At 42.6% G+C, this 13,639-nt stretch overlaps 1 protein-coding gene across 3 annotated transcripts in view; it reads right to left on the bottom strand.

Annotated features, from left to right (window-relative positions):
• Positions 1 to 2,684: 2,684 nt before the first annotated feature.
• The window catches only part of LOC121876784 (translin-like), a 30,790-nt gene continuing 19,835 nt past the window's right edge, over positions 2,685 to 13,639 (bottom strand). For all 3 annotated transcript variants that reach the window (XM_042382179.1, XM_042382187.1, XM_042382197.1), the window contains exon 5: positions 2,685 to 4,272. In XM_042382179.1, coding sequence (XP_042238113.1) covers positions 4,079 to 4,272 — 194 coding nt within the window. In that variant the 3' untranslated portion in view covers positions 2,685 to 4,078. The remainder of the gene's footprint in view (positions 4,273 to 13,639) is intronic.

A 13,639-nucleotide genomic window follows, 5' to 3' on the forward strand; every position in this document is an offset into this window, starting at 1 on the left:
GGAATTCATTTCAGAAAATGTTCAGACTGTTAAAGGGCGATATAAAAACCCTCCATCTATTTTTATGCAAAAGAATAAATTATAATACCACATAGTAATTTGAACAGGTGTGAAATTCAGTGCAGTCACAGGTATGGGACAGATTTACAGAAAACACACCAATACAGTATAGTGTTACTATTACATACACACACATACAAAATGAGAAAAAGAAAAATCTAGGACAACCAAAAGTTTCACAGAGCATCAAATTTACATGTAAGTGTAAATAACATGGTCTTAGCACTGATTAATTTATCTGTGTACTGGACTCATAAGTTCATATCTATCAATCTACATATTCATTAATGTTATGCCTTTCCTGATGAAATGGTGCACAAAAGCTCATCAGTACCGGTTATTGAAAAAAAAGAAGTAAAAATTATATACCAGTTGTACTACAGGCCATATCAGGAATTCAAAGTTGAAGCATTTGAGAGTGTATGTTTTGTGTGTGTTTACCAAATACTACTGTACATTCATAGAGCATCTATGGGCCTCAAAATTTGGATTACCTGTATGTGCAAATAGTCAGGCATGCACACACGAAAAAAAATAAAAATAGTACAGTCATGCGCCGGTTAACGTCCGACTGAACAAAGTCCTATTGCATATACGTCTGTGGCCCCCCCCCCACCCCAAAAAAAAACTGTGACGCCTGCTGGACCACCACTCCACGACCCCCTGACGGAGACACGATGATCCTCCCCCATACTGGTCAGATATTATGTGTTAAAGGAATATGCTTCCTTACTTAGGCTTTTTTAAGCATTTGCCTACGGGTGAAATGTTAACCAACATCTATTGAGGATCAAATCTTTCACCTACAAATTGACAATAACACATTTGCTGTAATCAGACATATCTAGTTGCCTCAACAATTGCAACCCCAGTTGCAATTGGGGTTGCAATTTCAAATTCTGTGGCATTACTAAAAATAGTAAAGTTCCTGGTGCACTCTAAGATTAAGAGAGAAAACGGAGGACTCAGGCGTCCTGATGTGAGAGAAAACGGACTCGTATGACGGGGGACCAAATAAAAAAAGCATAGCTGCATGTTTTGTGGACTACAGTATTAAGCGTACCCTTTTCATCACTTTGTAATAAACCTAGCCATGCCTATGTGTGTTTATGATATTTACCATAACATTATATATATATTTAATGGGTCTAAATGGTCATAAAATGGGAAACTTGGGGTTGGGTCTAGGGTGCCTAAACCAATTAGAATAAATCCCATAGGTTCTGTACCTTCGTTATCGGCGGGGTCCCAATTAGGCGCGATAACCAAGGGATGACTGTACTGTACTGTATATACTTGTGACACTGGCCAGTTGCTTCTGGTGTTATGGTACAGGGGTACCAAGTGACAGCACTAGGATCCCGCTTCCTCTATCAAGGAATAAACAATTAAAATTTAAATTGAAAAAAAAAAAAAATTCAAATAATGGGACCTAGCGAACCGAAATGTACCTAGAGCGGGCACAGTCACGTATGCATCTCGTATTCTTATAGATTGTGCGGCCAGGCGTACGTTATCTAGTGAATTTAGTCAATATTGTACAGTAACAATGGACCTAAGTGCAAACCTGTATTGTACATGTACTAAATGATTACGGTACTAAAATTGTTATGTCTATTGCAAATATAGGTTGTTTATACAGGTATTCAAATAAATTACTATCTTACAAGAATCCCTCCAATGTAAGTTATATTCACCCAGGTCGTTTGGGTGGCAAATTATGAGAAGAGCTTAGTCACTCTTAAGCAATGATAAATAAACACGCAGGCAGGCCTTCAGCGCCAACTGTCAAATCTTATCTCAAATAAACAAACAAACGCCAGACATTCTGTCACCTCACCTCCTGCCCCCTCTTCCCACCCTGGTGATTTATTTATGTTTATTTTATATAATATCTCAGACTAAAGTTAGGACAATATAATTTTCATTGCTGAAATCCTTGCAAGACAGAGATTAATTTGAATATAAGCATCATATATTTTGCTCAAGATATAAAAAATGTAGTACATTAGTGTACAATACTGTAGTACATTTTATAAAAAGTTTTTCAACTGTATTTTTGGGTAGATTTCCATAAATTTCTTCATTTATTTTCATCCATTTACATGCACACACCATACTAAAAGAAACGTAATAGAAATACATGACCTTAGTGCAAAGCTGGAGTGCACATGTACTAATTTGAATACGGTACTAAAATTGTTTTGTCAAGTGCAAATTATAGCATGTTTATATTCAAATTAATTAGTATGTTACAAGAATCACAGCTATGTTAATTATATTCACCCAGGTCATTTCACTGGCTTTTTATAAGAGAGAAGCTTAGTTACTTAAGAACTGATAAATATACACGCGTTAGACCTGGACCTGTGCCAACTGTCAAACGTACCACCTCCCCTCCCCCCACGCCCCCTCGCTCGCTCCCACCCTCTCTCTCCCCCATCTGCTCGGCGTTGCTGGAATCCTTGTAAAACAGTGAATAATTTTAATATAAACGTCATGTATTTTGCACGAGATAAAAATTAATCACCTGTATCACATTACAGTAGTGATTTAAGAGTAAAAGTGTATATGTACGTATATAGTATTCCACATACACGTAAGTATAAATAAAAAGTTTTATGTGATGATCGGACAATGTCCATTTCGGTTAACGTCACGTTTCCAAGAACGTATCTAGGACGTTAACTGGCGCATGACTGTACAGTGTACTATATCAAATCTACAGTACAGTAATACCCATACAGTGAAAGATCTATTTAACAGACTACTGTATATGGAGGGGAAAGTCCATTATATCGAGGCTCTTTAAATGTTAAACACACCAACTAACGGATCACATGGAGAGAGAAGTCTGTTATATAGAGGTTTCACTGTAATCTACATCACTTGTAGAAAATTTATGAGCACTTTGAACACATCAAAAACAAAGTACAGTATTTTCAAGATGTTAACATAAAAGCTATGGTAAACTTTTTTAATAAAGGAGTTTTTCAATAAAGCAAGAATTTTGTCAGGTAATTAGTGGACTCAGACAGCAAGATCCAGTTATAGCAATATTGTCTGTTACTGACCACATGGTGCATGTTGAAACTTACTAGACTCAAGAGCGCCTAAGCATCCCACTTGATGGTGTGCTCACACTGCCTGCATTATTCTTCATCACTCAACGTACATTAGTGTGGATCCCAACCATCTGTATTGCCCTTGAAATGTCTCAGAACAAACAGAAAAGTGGTGGTATTGAGAGCAGGAGTGTAAAAAGAGAACAAAGTGCATAGTATCAAAGAAAGTGTAAATTCTCTAAAAAATCAACACAAAAACTCCATGACCAGTAGACTGTAGGAACCACAAAGGAAACCCCCCATTCAGGGAATTCTTCCAATAAGGGACAGGACTTGTACAAATTAGTCTGGTATTGGGAGAATTTACTGTATTTTCTTTCATCTCAAAATCTTACTGTTACAGTGTTCATAAGTAGCTATATTCTTTTTCAAGCATACAGTATATTACTTTTCTAAGTACCCTGTATACTGGAATAAGATTTTTATTTTCTTTATTCAATGAACACATAATGAACAAAATGTCCATATACTTACCTATTATCTTTACTTCTCTCCCAAGTGTATGTGGGGTGAAATGATGAGTACAGAAATCTCTAAAATACCTCAACAACCACAAACTATTTCCATATTAAAAAAAAAGTCATTAGTTGTGATGTAAAAAAAAGGTAATGAGTAAGTCCTCTCATCACACATGAAATAAACATGATCACTGCTACTACTGGTGGACTGTCAATACTGAACAACAGTGATTCTTTTTAACCAGTTAATGAATACATGTAACATGAATCCTTATGATACAAAAATACTAATACAGTACAGTACCTTGAATAATTTACAGGTGGTTTACAATTCTTAAGTCTAGAACACAAATATTTCAAGTCATTCAGGTTACTATAAGTCTGAGATCTTATATTTTCCATCTAAGGTAAATACAGTGTAGTGATCAGAGCTTCCTAACCTGAAGTTTCAATATCTTGCGGCTTAAGTCCTCGCAGAGACAAATTGTAGACAACCTCTTCTGTTTTCTTCAATGAGTATTTGAGCTCATCAAATTTCTTTCGTAACTCATTTTTAGGAAAAAGGAGAGAGTACGCCGAGTGGAGATCACGTAGGAACTGTCGTATCTGGAATGGTCGAGAATAATCCCCTGCAAAAAAGATAGAAAAAAGCGTTATATGAGAATTCATACTCTACAGAGAGACCTCAATATATGAGGGGGTTTGTTCCTGAAAAACCTCTTGTAAATTGGTTTCTTGTAAACCAATGTTTATTTTACCATAGCTTACCCCTGTATAAAAGCTGAGAGAGAGAGACTTAAAATGCCACAAAATGTTACAAAACATGATTTTATTTAATATATTGGGTGTACTGTACAAGATGACTACAAGAAAATAATAACCAAAATAAAGTTATATATTTGCAGTGTAGCACAGTAATATTTTTATACCTGTACATCCTAATGAGGAACTGTACAAGCCATCATCTATAATACAATATTTATAATACTGTAGTAAAACATTAACTCCCCATAATTATTTAGAGATACATTCTGTATGACAAAAAATCCCATGCTTTACTTCCATGGCAAGAGCACTGTGGTCACATATGCCTTGGACCATGATGATGCTGTTTCAAGAATCTGGCTGGGTGTGCTTTGTATTCTTTGTTTAATATTGATTTTATTTCTCTTCTACTAAGCCCTCAAACAAAGACCAAACTGATAGAACTGAGTTTAACAGCGCTAAAAGGAAATGTAAAGTGCTAAGTGTATATATATATAAAAAAAGAATTATGTGAAAACTGAACGATAGTCTACGAGGAACTGAAAATTCCACAGCACTGTGATTTCACTGTGGGTTGGCACACTAAGAAACGCAAAGCCAGTCCCACCCGCCAGCACCTCAGTGCGGTCATTTAAGGTTTCACTCACTTCCCTTGTGCTTTGATGGCAATGCCCACAGCCTCCACTTTATCTTACATCTCTACATCTTTATTATACATAATAAGTTCTGTTTATGAAATTTAAGAATACAGATTCACCTCCCTAAAAACAGTAAACCCTCTTGATAACGGATGTCTCTTTTTTCAAATACAATGTAGTACTGTATTTGGGAACATTGTCCATTATTTTCAAGACTCAGTGTGTAGGCTGACAATGTTTACAGAATGAAGAATCAAACAACATACTGAGCTTCTTCAAACGTTAAACACACTAATATTGTACAGTATTTCCACTAAGCACTACAGTATTAATACATTCTATAAATGTTTATTTTTAATATATACCTAAGTACTGTATTTCCTGTAAGCACATTTCATTAAAACATTATTAATATACAGTGGGGTATGCTATAACGAACGGATCCTCCTACGAATATTCCTATAACGAACGTTTTTACCTATAAAATTGAGAATGCTATAACGAACGCGGATGAATACGGGACTATTTCGCCTGGCGCATGAATATTGTTGTACCGCGACCCACAACAAGAGCGTCAGGCGCCATCTTTGTCTCATTGTGTAGCCAGTGCACCACTGTTATAGTTGAAATTTCGTCTTTTGATGTGGAAATAGAGTTATTTGTATAAATATTTTGTTATACAAGTGTACAATTGTAACAATGAATCGTCCAAAGCGAGTGAGAAAGCTCATAACTCTTGAAACTAAGAAAGAAATCATAAAGAAACTTGAAGATGGAACAAGCATTGCAAAACTTAGTGATGAGTATGGGATGGCTAAAGCGACTATGTATATGTACGATTTTGAAGAATAAAGAGGAGTTGAAAACTGTGCAAGTGGCTAAGGGAATCTCTAGACTTAGCAAAGCAAGGTGTAATGTGATTGAGGAGACGGAAAATTTACTCTTAGTGTGGATAAAGGAGAAAGAAATGGCAGGTGATAGCATTAGTGAAGCTATAATTTGTGAGAAGGCCAGACAATTGTTTGAGGACCTTAAAGTCAAGACTCCCAGTGCAAGTGATAGTGATGTGCCAGTGTTTAGGGGTACCAAGGGGTGGTTTACTGGTTTCAGAAGGAGAAATAAATTACATGGTGATGCTGCTAGTGCAGATAAGGAAGCAGCTAAGGAACACCATGACATTTTTTTGAATGCGATTAAAGAGGGAGGCTTTGTTTCTCAGCAGGTATTCAACTGTGATGAAACTGGACTTTTTTGGAAAAAATGCCTTGCCGTACATACATTACCAAGGAGGAAACTTCTGTCCCTGCCCATAAGCCAATGAAAGACAGGCTTACCCCCCTCCTTTGTGCTCATGCTTCTGGTGACTGCAAAATAAAGCCACTCCTTGTGTACCATGCAGAAAACCCCAGAGCTTTCAAAAACATTAGGAAGACCCGCCTTGGTGTTATGTGGCGGTCAAACCCAAAGGCTTGGGTGACCAGGAGTTTATTCTATGAGTGGGTGATTGAGGTGTTTGGACCCAGTGTTCGGGAATACCTCAGGGAGAATAATCTTCCACTGAAAGCTTTGTTGGTGATGGACAATGCACCAGCCCACCCTCCTAATTTGATGGTTGAATTGCCAGAGGAGTTCAACTTCATCACTGTGCACTTCTTGCCACCCAACACAACACCTCTCATCCAGCCCATGGATCAACAGGCAATTTCCAACTTAAGAAGCTGTGCACAAAGGCACTGTTTAGAAAATGTTTTGTGTCCACTTCTTCCAGTGATGTTAGTTTGAAGGAATTTTGGAAGAGTCACTTCAATATAGCAGATGCTGTGTTTTTAATTACCTCAGCCTGGAAAGAGGTTACTGTGAGGTGTCTTTGTGCTGCTTGGAGGCCATTGTGGCCTGAATGTGTGCTTCAAAGAGACTTTGAAGGCTTCGAAGAGTTAGAAGAAGAGGCTGTTGTTCATGAAATTGTGTCTCTGGGCAATTCCATGGGCCTGGAAGTGGATGAAGATGATGTTGAGGAGTTGGTGGAAGAGCACAGTAAGGAGCTGTCCACTGAGGAGCTGCTTGAGCTTCACAAAGAAGAAAATGAGACACTGAAGCGGAGCTTAACTTCTGAGGAGTCAGGGGAGGATGAGGACAAGGAGGAAAGCCGCATCATTCCAGCCAAAGAGCTCAAGGATGCGTTCTTTTGCTGGAGCAAACTGTCTAAGCTTGCTGAGGATTATCATCCTGATGTTGGTGCTGTGGAAAAGGCCATCAGTGTGTTTAATGACAATGTTATGAACTACTTTTGGAAGGTCCAGAAATCAAGGTTGAAGCAGCCAACCCTGGATTCCTTCTTTAAAAAAGTAGCAAAAGACCCTACAGACAAAGTGCCTGTAAGACAGTCACCAAAGAGGGCTAGGAAGGATGACTCCTCTCCTTCCACCTCTTCTCCATAATTCTCTCCTCCCCCCTCCCCCTCTGCCTCCTGTCCTGCATGCTGAACAACACTAAGGTAAGATAAAGTATCGTATTTTTTACATTTTACACATAATTTTTTCAGTGTTAAGTGGTTGTATTTTGGGGCCTGGAACGGATTAATCCCATAATGAACGAGGTTCTAGAACCAATTAGATTCGTTATAGCATACCCCACTGTACTGTATTTAATAATAACTTCTGTGTTTTCAATAAAAACTTACCAGATATTATGGTAATGTATTATTAATCTATACAATACATACATACTGTACAGTACTGGTAGTGGAAGTGTTTGTACGTAGCTTATGCGTGTACAGTACTACAATAAACCCTCGATAACTCAGCATTTGATAACTCGGAATTTCATATAACTTGGCATGGATGGGTCTTGAAATGTATTGGTATAACTCAGGAAATGCCGAGATATATCAAATTATCTGGAAAAATCTCAGCATATCTGGCCACCTGCATCACCTACCATGGCCCTGTGTCACCTACCATGCCTGTGTCACCTACCATGCCTCTGTGTCACCTACCATGCCTGTGTCACCTACCATACCTGTGTCACCAACCATGTTTCTGTATCACCTGCCATACCTCTGTGTCACCTACCATACCTCTGTGACACCTACCATGTTTCTGTGTCACCTACCATACCTCTGTGTCACCTACCATACCTCTGTCATCTACCATGCCTGTGTCACCTACCATACCTGTCACCTACCATACCTCTGTGTCACCTACCATGCCTGTGTCACCTACCATGCCCCTGTGTCACCTACAATGCCTGTATCACCCACCATGTTTCTGTGTCACCCACCATGCCTCCTGTGTCACCCTCCACCATACCTCTCTGTCACCCACCAACCTCTGTCATCTACCATGCCTGTGTCACCCACCATACCTGTCACCTACCATACCTCCTGTGTCACCTACCATGCCTCTGTGTCACCCACCATGCCTCTGTGTCACCCACCATACCTTTGTGTCACCTACCATACCTGTGTCACTTACCATGTCTTTGTGCCTACCATACCTGTCACCCACCATACCTCTGTGTCACCACCATACCTCTGTGTCACCTACCCTCTGTGTCACCCACCATACCTCTGTGTCACCTACCATGTTTCTGTATCACCTGCCATACCTCTGTGTCACCTACCATACCTCTGTGTCACCTACCATGTTCTGTGTCACCCACCATACCTGTGTCACCTACACCATACCTCTGTCATCCACCATGCCTGTGTCACCTACCATACCTGTCACCCATACCTCTGTGTCACCTACCATGCCTCTGTGTCACCCACCATGCCTGTGTCACCTACCATACCTGTCACCTACCATGCCCTCTGTGTCACCCTACCATACCTGTCACCTATCATACCTCTGTGTCACCTACCATGTTCTGTATCACCTGCCATACCTCTGTGTCACCCACCATGTCTTTAAGGTCACCTACCATACCTGTCACCCACCATACCTCTGTGTCACCTACCATGTTCTGTGTCACCTGCCATACCTGTGTCACCTACCATGCCTCTGTGTCACCTACCATGCCTCTGTGTCACCCACCATGCCTCTGTGTCACCTACCATACCTGTGTCACCAACCATGTTTCTGTATCACCTGCCATACCTCTGTGTCACCTACCATACCTCTGTGTCACCTACCATGTTTCTGTGTCACCCACCATACCTCTGTGTCACCTACCATACCTCTGTCATCTACCATGCCCGTGTCACCTACCATACCTGTCACCCACCATACCTCTGTGTCACCTACCATGCCTGTGTCACCCACCATGCCTGTGTCACCCACCATACCTGTCACCCACCATGCCCCTGTGTCACCCACCATACCTGTCACCTATCATACCCCTGTGTCACCTACCATGTTTCTGTATCACCTGCCATACCTCTGTGTCACCTACACATGTCTTTGTGTCACCCACCATACCTCTGTGTCACCCACCATGTTTCTGTGTCACCTGCCATACCTCTGTCACCTACCATGCCTCTGTGTCACCCACCATGCCTCTGTGTCACCTACCATACCCTGTGTCACCCACCATGTTTCTGTATCACCTACCAAACCCTCTGTGTCACCTACCATGTTTCTGTGTCACCCGCCATACCTCTGTGTCACCTACCATGTTTCTGTGTCACCTACCATACCTCTGTGTCACCCACCATGCCTCTGTGTCACCTACCATGTTTCTGTGTCACCTACCAAACCCTCTGTGTCACCTACCATGTTTCTGTATCACCTGCCATACCTCTGTGTCACCTACCATGTTTCTGTGTCACCTACCATACCTGTGTCACCTACCAAACCTCTGTGTCACCCTACCAAACCTCTGTGTCACCTACCATGTTTCTGTGTCACCTGCCATACCTCTGTGTCACTTACAATGCCTCTGTGTCACTTACAATGCCTCTGTGTCACTTACAATGCCTCTGTGTCACCTACCAAACCTCTGTGTCACCTACCATGTCCTCTGTGTCACCTAATCATGCCTCTGTGTCAGCTACCATGCCTCTCTGTCACCCACCATGTCCCCAGGTCACCCACCATGCCTCTGTGTCACCACCATACCTGTGTCACCTACCATACCTGTCACCTCACCATACCTCTGTGTCACCTGCCATATCTCTGTGTCACCTACCATACCTGTGTCACCTACCATGTCTCTGTAACCTACCATGTCTCTGTGTCACCTACCATACCTGTGTCACCTACCATACCTGTCACCTACCATGCCCCTGTGTCACCTACCATGCCTCTGTGTCACCCACCATGCCTCTGTCACCTACCATGCCTCTCTGTCACCCACCATGCCTCTCTGTCACCCACCATGTCCTGTGTCACCTACCATGTCTCTGTGTCACCCACCATGCCCTGTGTCACCTGCCATATCTCTGTGTCACCTACCATACCTGTGTCACCCACCATACCTGTCACCTACCATACCTCTGTGTCACCTACCATACCTGTGTCACCCACCATACCCGTCACCCACCATGCCTCTGTGTCACCCACCATACCTATGTGTCACCCACCATACCTGTGTCACCCACCATGCCCTGTGTCACCTACCATGCCTTGTGTCACCTACCATGCCTGTGTCACCTACCATGCCTGTGTCACCTACCATACCTGTGTCACCTGCCATATCCTGTGTCACCCACCATACCTGTGTCACCTCACCATACCTGTCACCTCCACCATGCCCTGTGTCACCCACCATACCTCTGTGTCACCCACCATGCCTCTGTGTCACCCACCATGCCTCTGTGTCACCCACCATACCTGTGTCACCCACCATGCCCTGTGTCACCCACCATACCTATGTCACCCACCATACCTCTGTGTCACCTACCATGCCCCCAGGTCACCCACCATGCCTTTGTGTCACCTACCATGCCTGTATCACCCCGCGGTTTCTGTGTCACCTACCATGTTTCTGTGTCACCTACCATGCCTCTGTGTCCCCTACCATACCTCTGTGCACCACCATGTCCTGTGTCACCTACCATACCTGTGTCACCCACCATACCTGTCACCTACCATGCCTCTGGTCACCTACCATGCCCTGTGTCACCTACCATGCCCTCTGTCACCCACCATGCCCTCTCTGTCACCCACCATGCCTCTGTGTCACCCACCATACCTCTGTGTCACCTACCATGTTTCCTGTATCACCTACCAAACCTCCTGTGTCACCTACCATGCTCTGTGTCACCTGCCATAAATTCTGTGTCACCCACCATGCTCTCTGTGTCACCCACCATACCTCTGTGTCACCCACCATGCCTCTGTGTCACCCACCATGCCCCTGTGTCACCCTACCATACCTCTGTGTCACCTACCATGTTTCTGTGTCACCTACCATGCCTCTGTGTCACCTACCATACCTGTGTCACCACCATACCTGTCACCCACCATGCCTCTGTGTCACCTACCATGCCTCTGTGTCACCAACCATACTTCTGTGTCACCTACCATACCTCTGTGTCACTAACCATACCTCTGTGTCACCAACCATACCTCTGTGTCACCAACCATACCTCTGTGTCACCTACCATACATCTGTGTCACCAACCATACCTCTGTGTCACCAACCATACCTCTGTGTCACCTACCATACCTCTGTGTCACCTACCATACCTCTCTGTCACCTACCATACCTCTGTGTCACCTACCATACCTCTGTGTCACTAACCATACCTCTCTGTCACCTACCATACCTCTGTGTCACCTACCATTCCTCTGTGTCACCTACCGTTCCTCTGTGTCACCTACTATGCCTCTGTGTCACCTACTATGCCTCTGTGTCACCTACCATGCCTCTGTCTCACCTACCATACCTCTGTGTCACCTACCATGCCTCTGTCTCACCTACCATACCTCTGTGTCACCTACCATGCCTCTGTGTCACCTACCATACCTCTGTGTCACCTACCATACCTCTGTGTCACCTACCATACCTCTGTGTCACCTACCATACCTCTGTGTCACCTACCATACCTCTGTGTCACCTACCATACCTCTGTGTCACCTACCATGCTTCTGTGTCACCTACCATGCTTCTGTGTCACCTACCATACCTCTGTGTCACCTACCATGCCTCTGTGTCACCTACCATACCGCTGGGTCACCTACCATGCCTCTATGTCACCTACCATACCTCTGTGTTACCTTCCATGCCTCTGTGTCACCTACCATACCTCTGTGTCATCTTCCATGCCTCTGTGTCACCTACCATGCCTCTGTGTCACCTACCATGCCTCTCTGTCACCTACCATGCCTCTCTGTCACCTACCATGCCTCTCTGTCACCTACCATGTCTCTGTGTCACCTACCATGTCTCTGTGTCACCTACCATGCCTCTGTGTCACCTACCATACCTGTCACCTACCATACCTCTGCATCACCTACCATGCCTCTGTGTCACCTACCATACCTGTGTCACCTACCATACCTCTGTGTCACCTACCATACCTCTGTGTCACCTACTATGATGCTTCATTCTTCACCTGCAGCACTGGTAAGTGTTACCTTTTTACATTTAGTAATTACATGTACACATATATGGGTCAATAATTTTTTATTGTTGTGTTTTATAGGAGGAGGAAGTGCCTCGATAAGTCAGAATTTGGGATAACTCGGCAAGGCCAAAGCCCCATATGTGCCGAGTTATCGAGGGTTTATTGTATACTGCACTGAGCCTACATAAGTTAAGTTCCATAATATAGGGATGCACCGTTAAGTGATCGTTCACTTCGCGATAATTCGGTTTTGTGATTTAAAATTTCTAACACCGGTGGTTATTTAACGATCTGCAATTGTTCGATTTAGCGATCTCACTGGGAAAAATTCACGATGGAAATCGAAAAAATGGGGATTCTGTGTTCCAAGTGGGCATCTCTAATGGGTAGGCATTGTGGGTGTATATGGGCAGGTGTGGGCGTGATGAGAACATGAAGGGCGGTAACATAAATGTAGGGGAGGATTCATAACATAGAGGCAAGGCACAGGAGGGAGGGAGAGAGGGAGCCCCGTCTGCCTCTATCACCATCACCGCCTTACCCGGTAGCACATGTCAAGTGCCAACTCCTAAAAATTTGCTCAGTTAATAATATCTACATATTTGCATACAATAAATAGTAAAATAAGTGTAAAATTATGTAAATGTTAGCTATTTTAGGTAAGTGATATCTGAAGCTCACCATGGCATGTTTGTTGTGGAGCAGAGGCCTCTGTTAATCACATTCCATGTAGAATTTCTACATGTAAGTAAAAAAAAAATTATTTCCATTTTCTATTAACATTCCTATCCAGTATTATATAATCATGAGTCTAATATTAAAATAAGATGGAAATAACAAAATTCTGTGGTGTAAAATAAATGCTGAGATTGTGGCAACATTGCCCAGTACAGTATACTATTCAAGGGCGGATCATCCTGAAATCAGACCCCCTTTTCATCAGAAAATTCTAATACTTTTTCTTTAATGCAGTATTGTACTCAGGCATTTTTGTATTGTAAAAAGTAATTACTATTGACATCAGAATATCTCCTAACACCAAGCGCTGCGCTCGCCATGTTCCCGTACCCAAAATTTATTGAA

Source organism: Homarus americanus, unplaced genomic scaffold (genome assembly GCF_018991925.1).
Source record: "Homarus americanus isolate GMGI-L3 unplaced genomic scaffold, GMGI_Hamer_2.0 scaffold33468, whole genome shotgun sequence".
NCBI classification, from domain to species: domain Eukaryota; kingdom Metazoa; phylum Arthropoda; class Malacostraca; order Decapoda; family Nephropidae; genus Homarus; species Homarus americanus.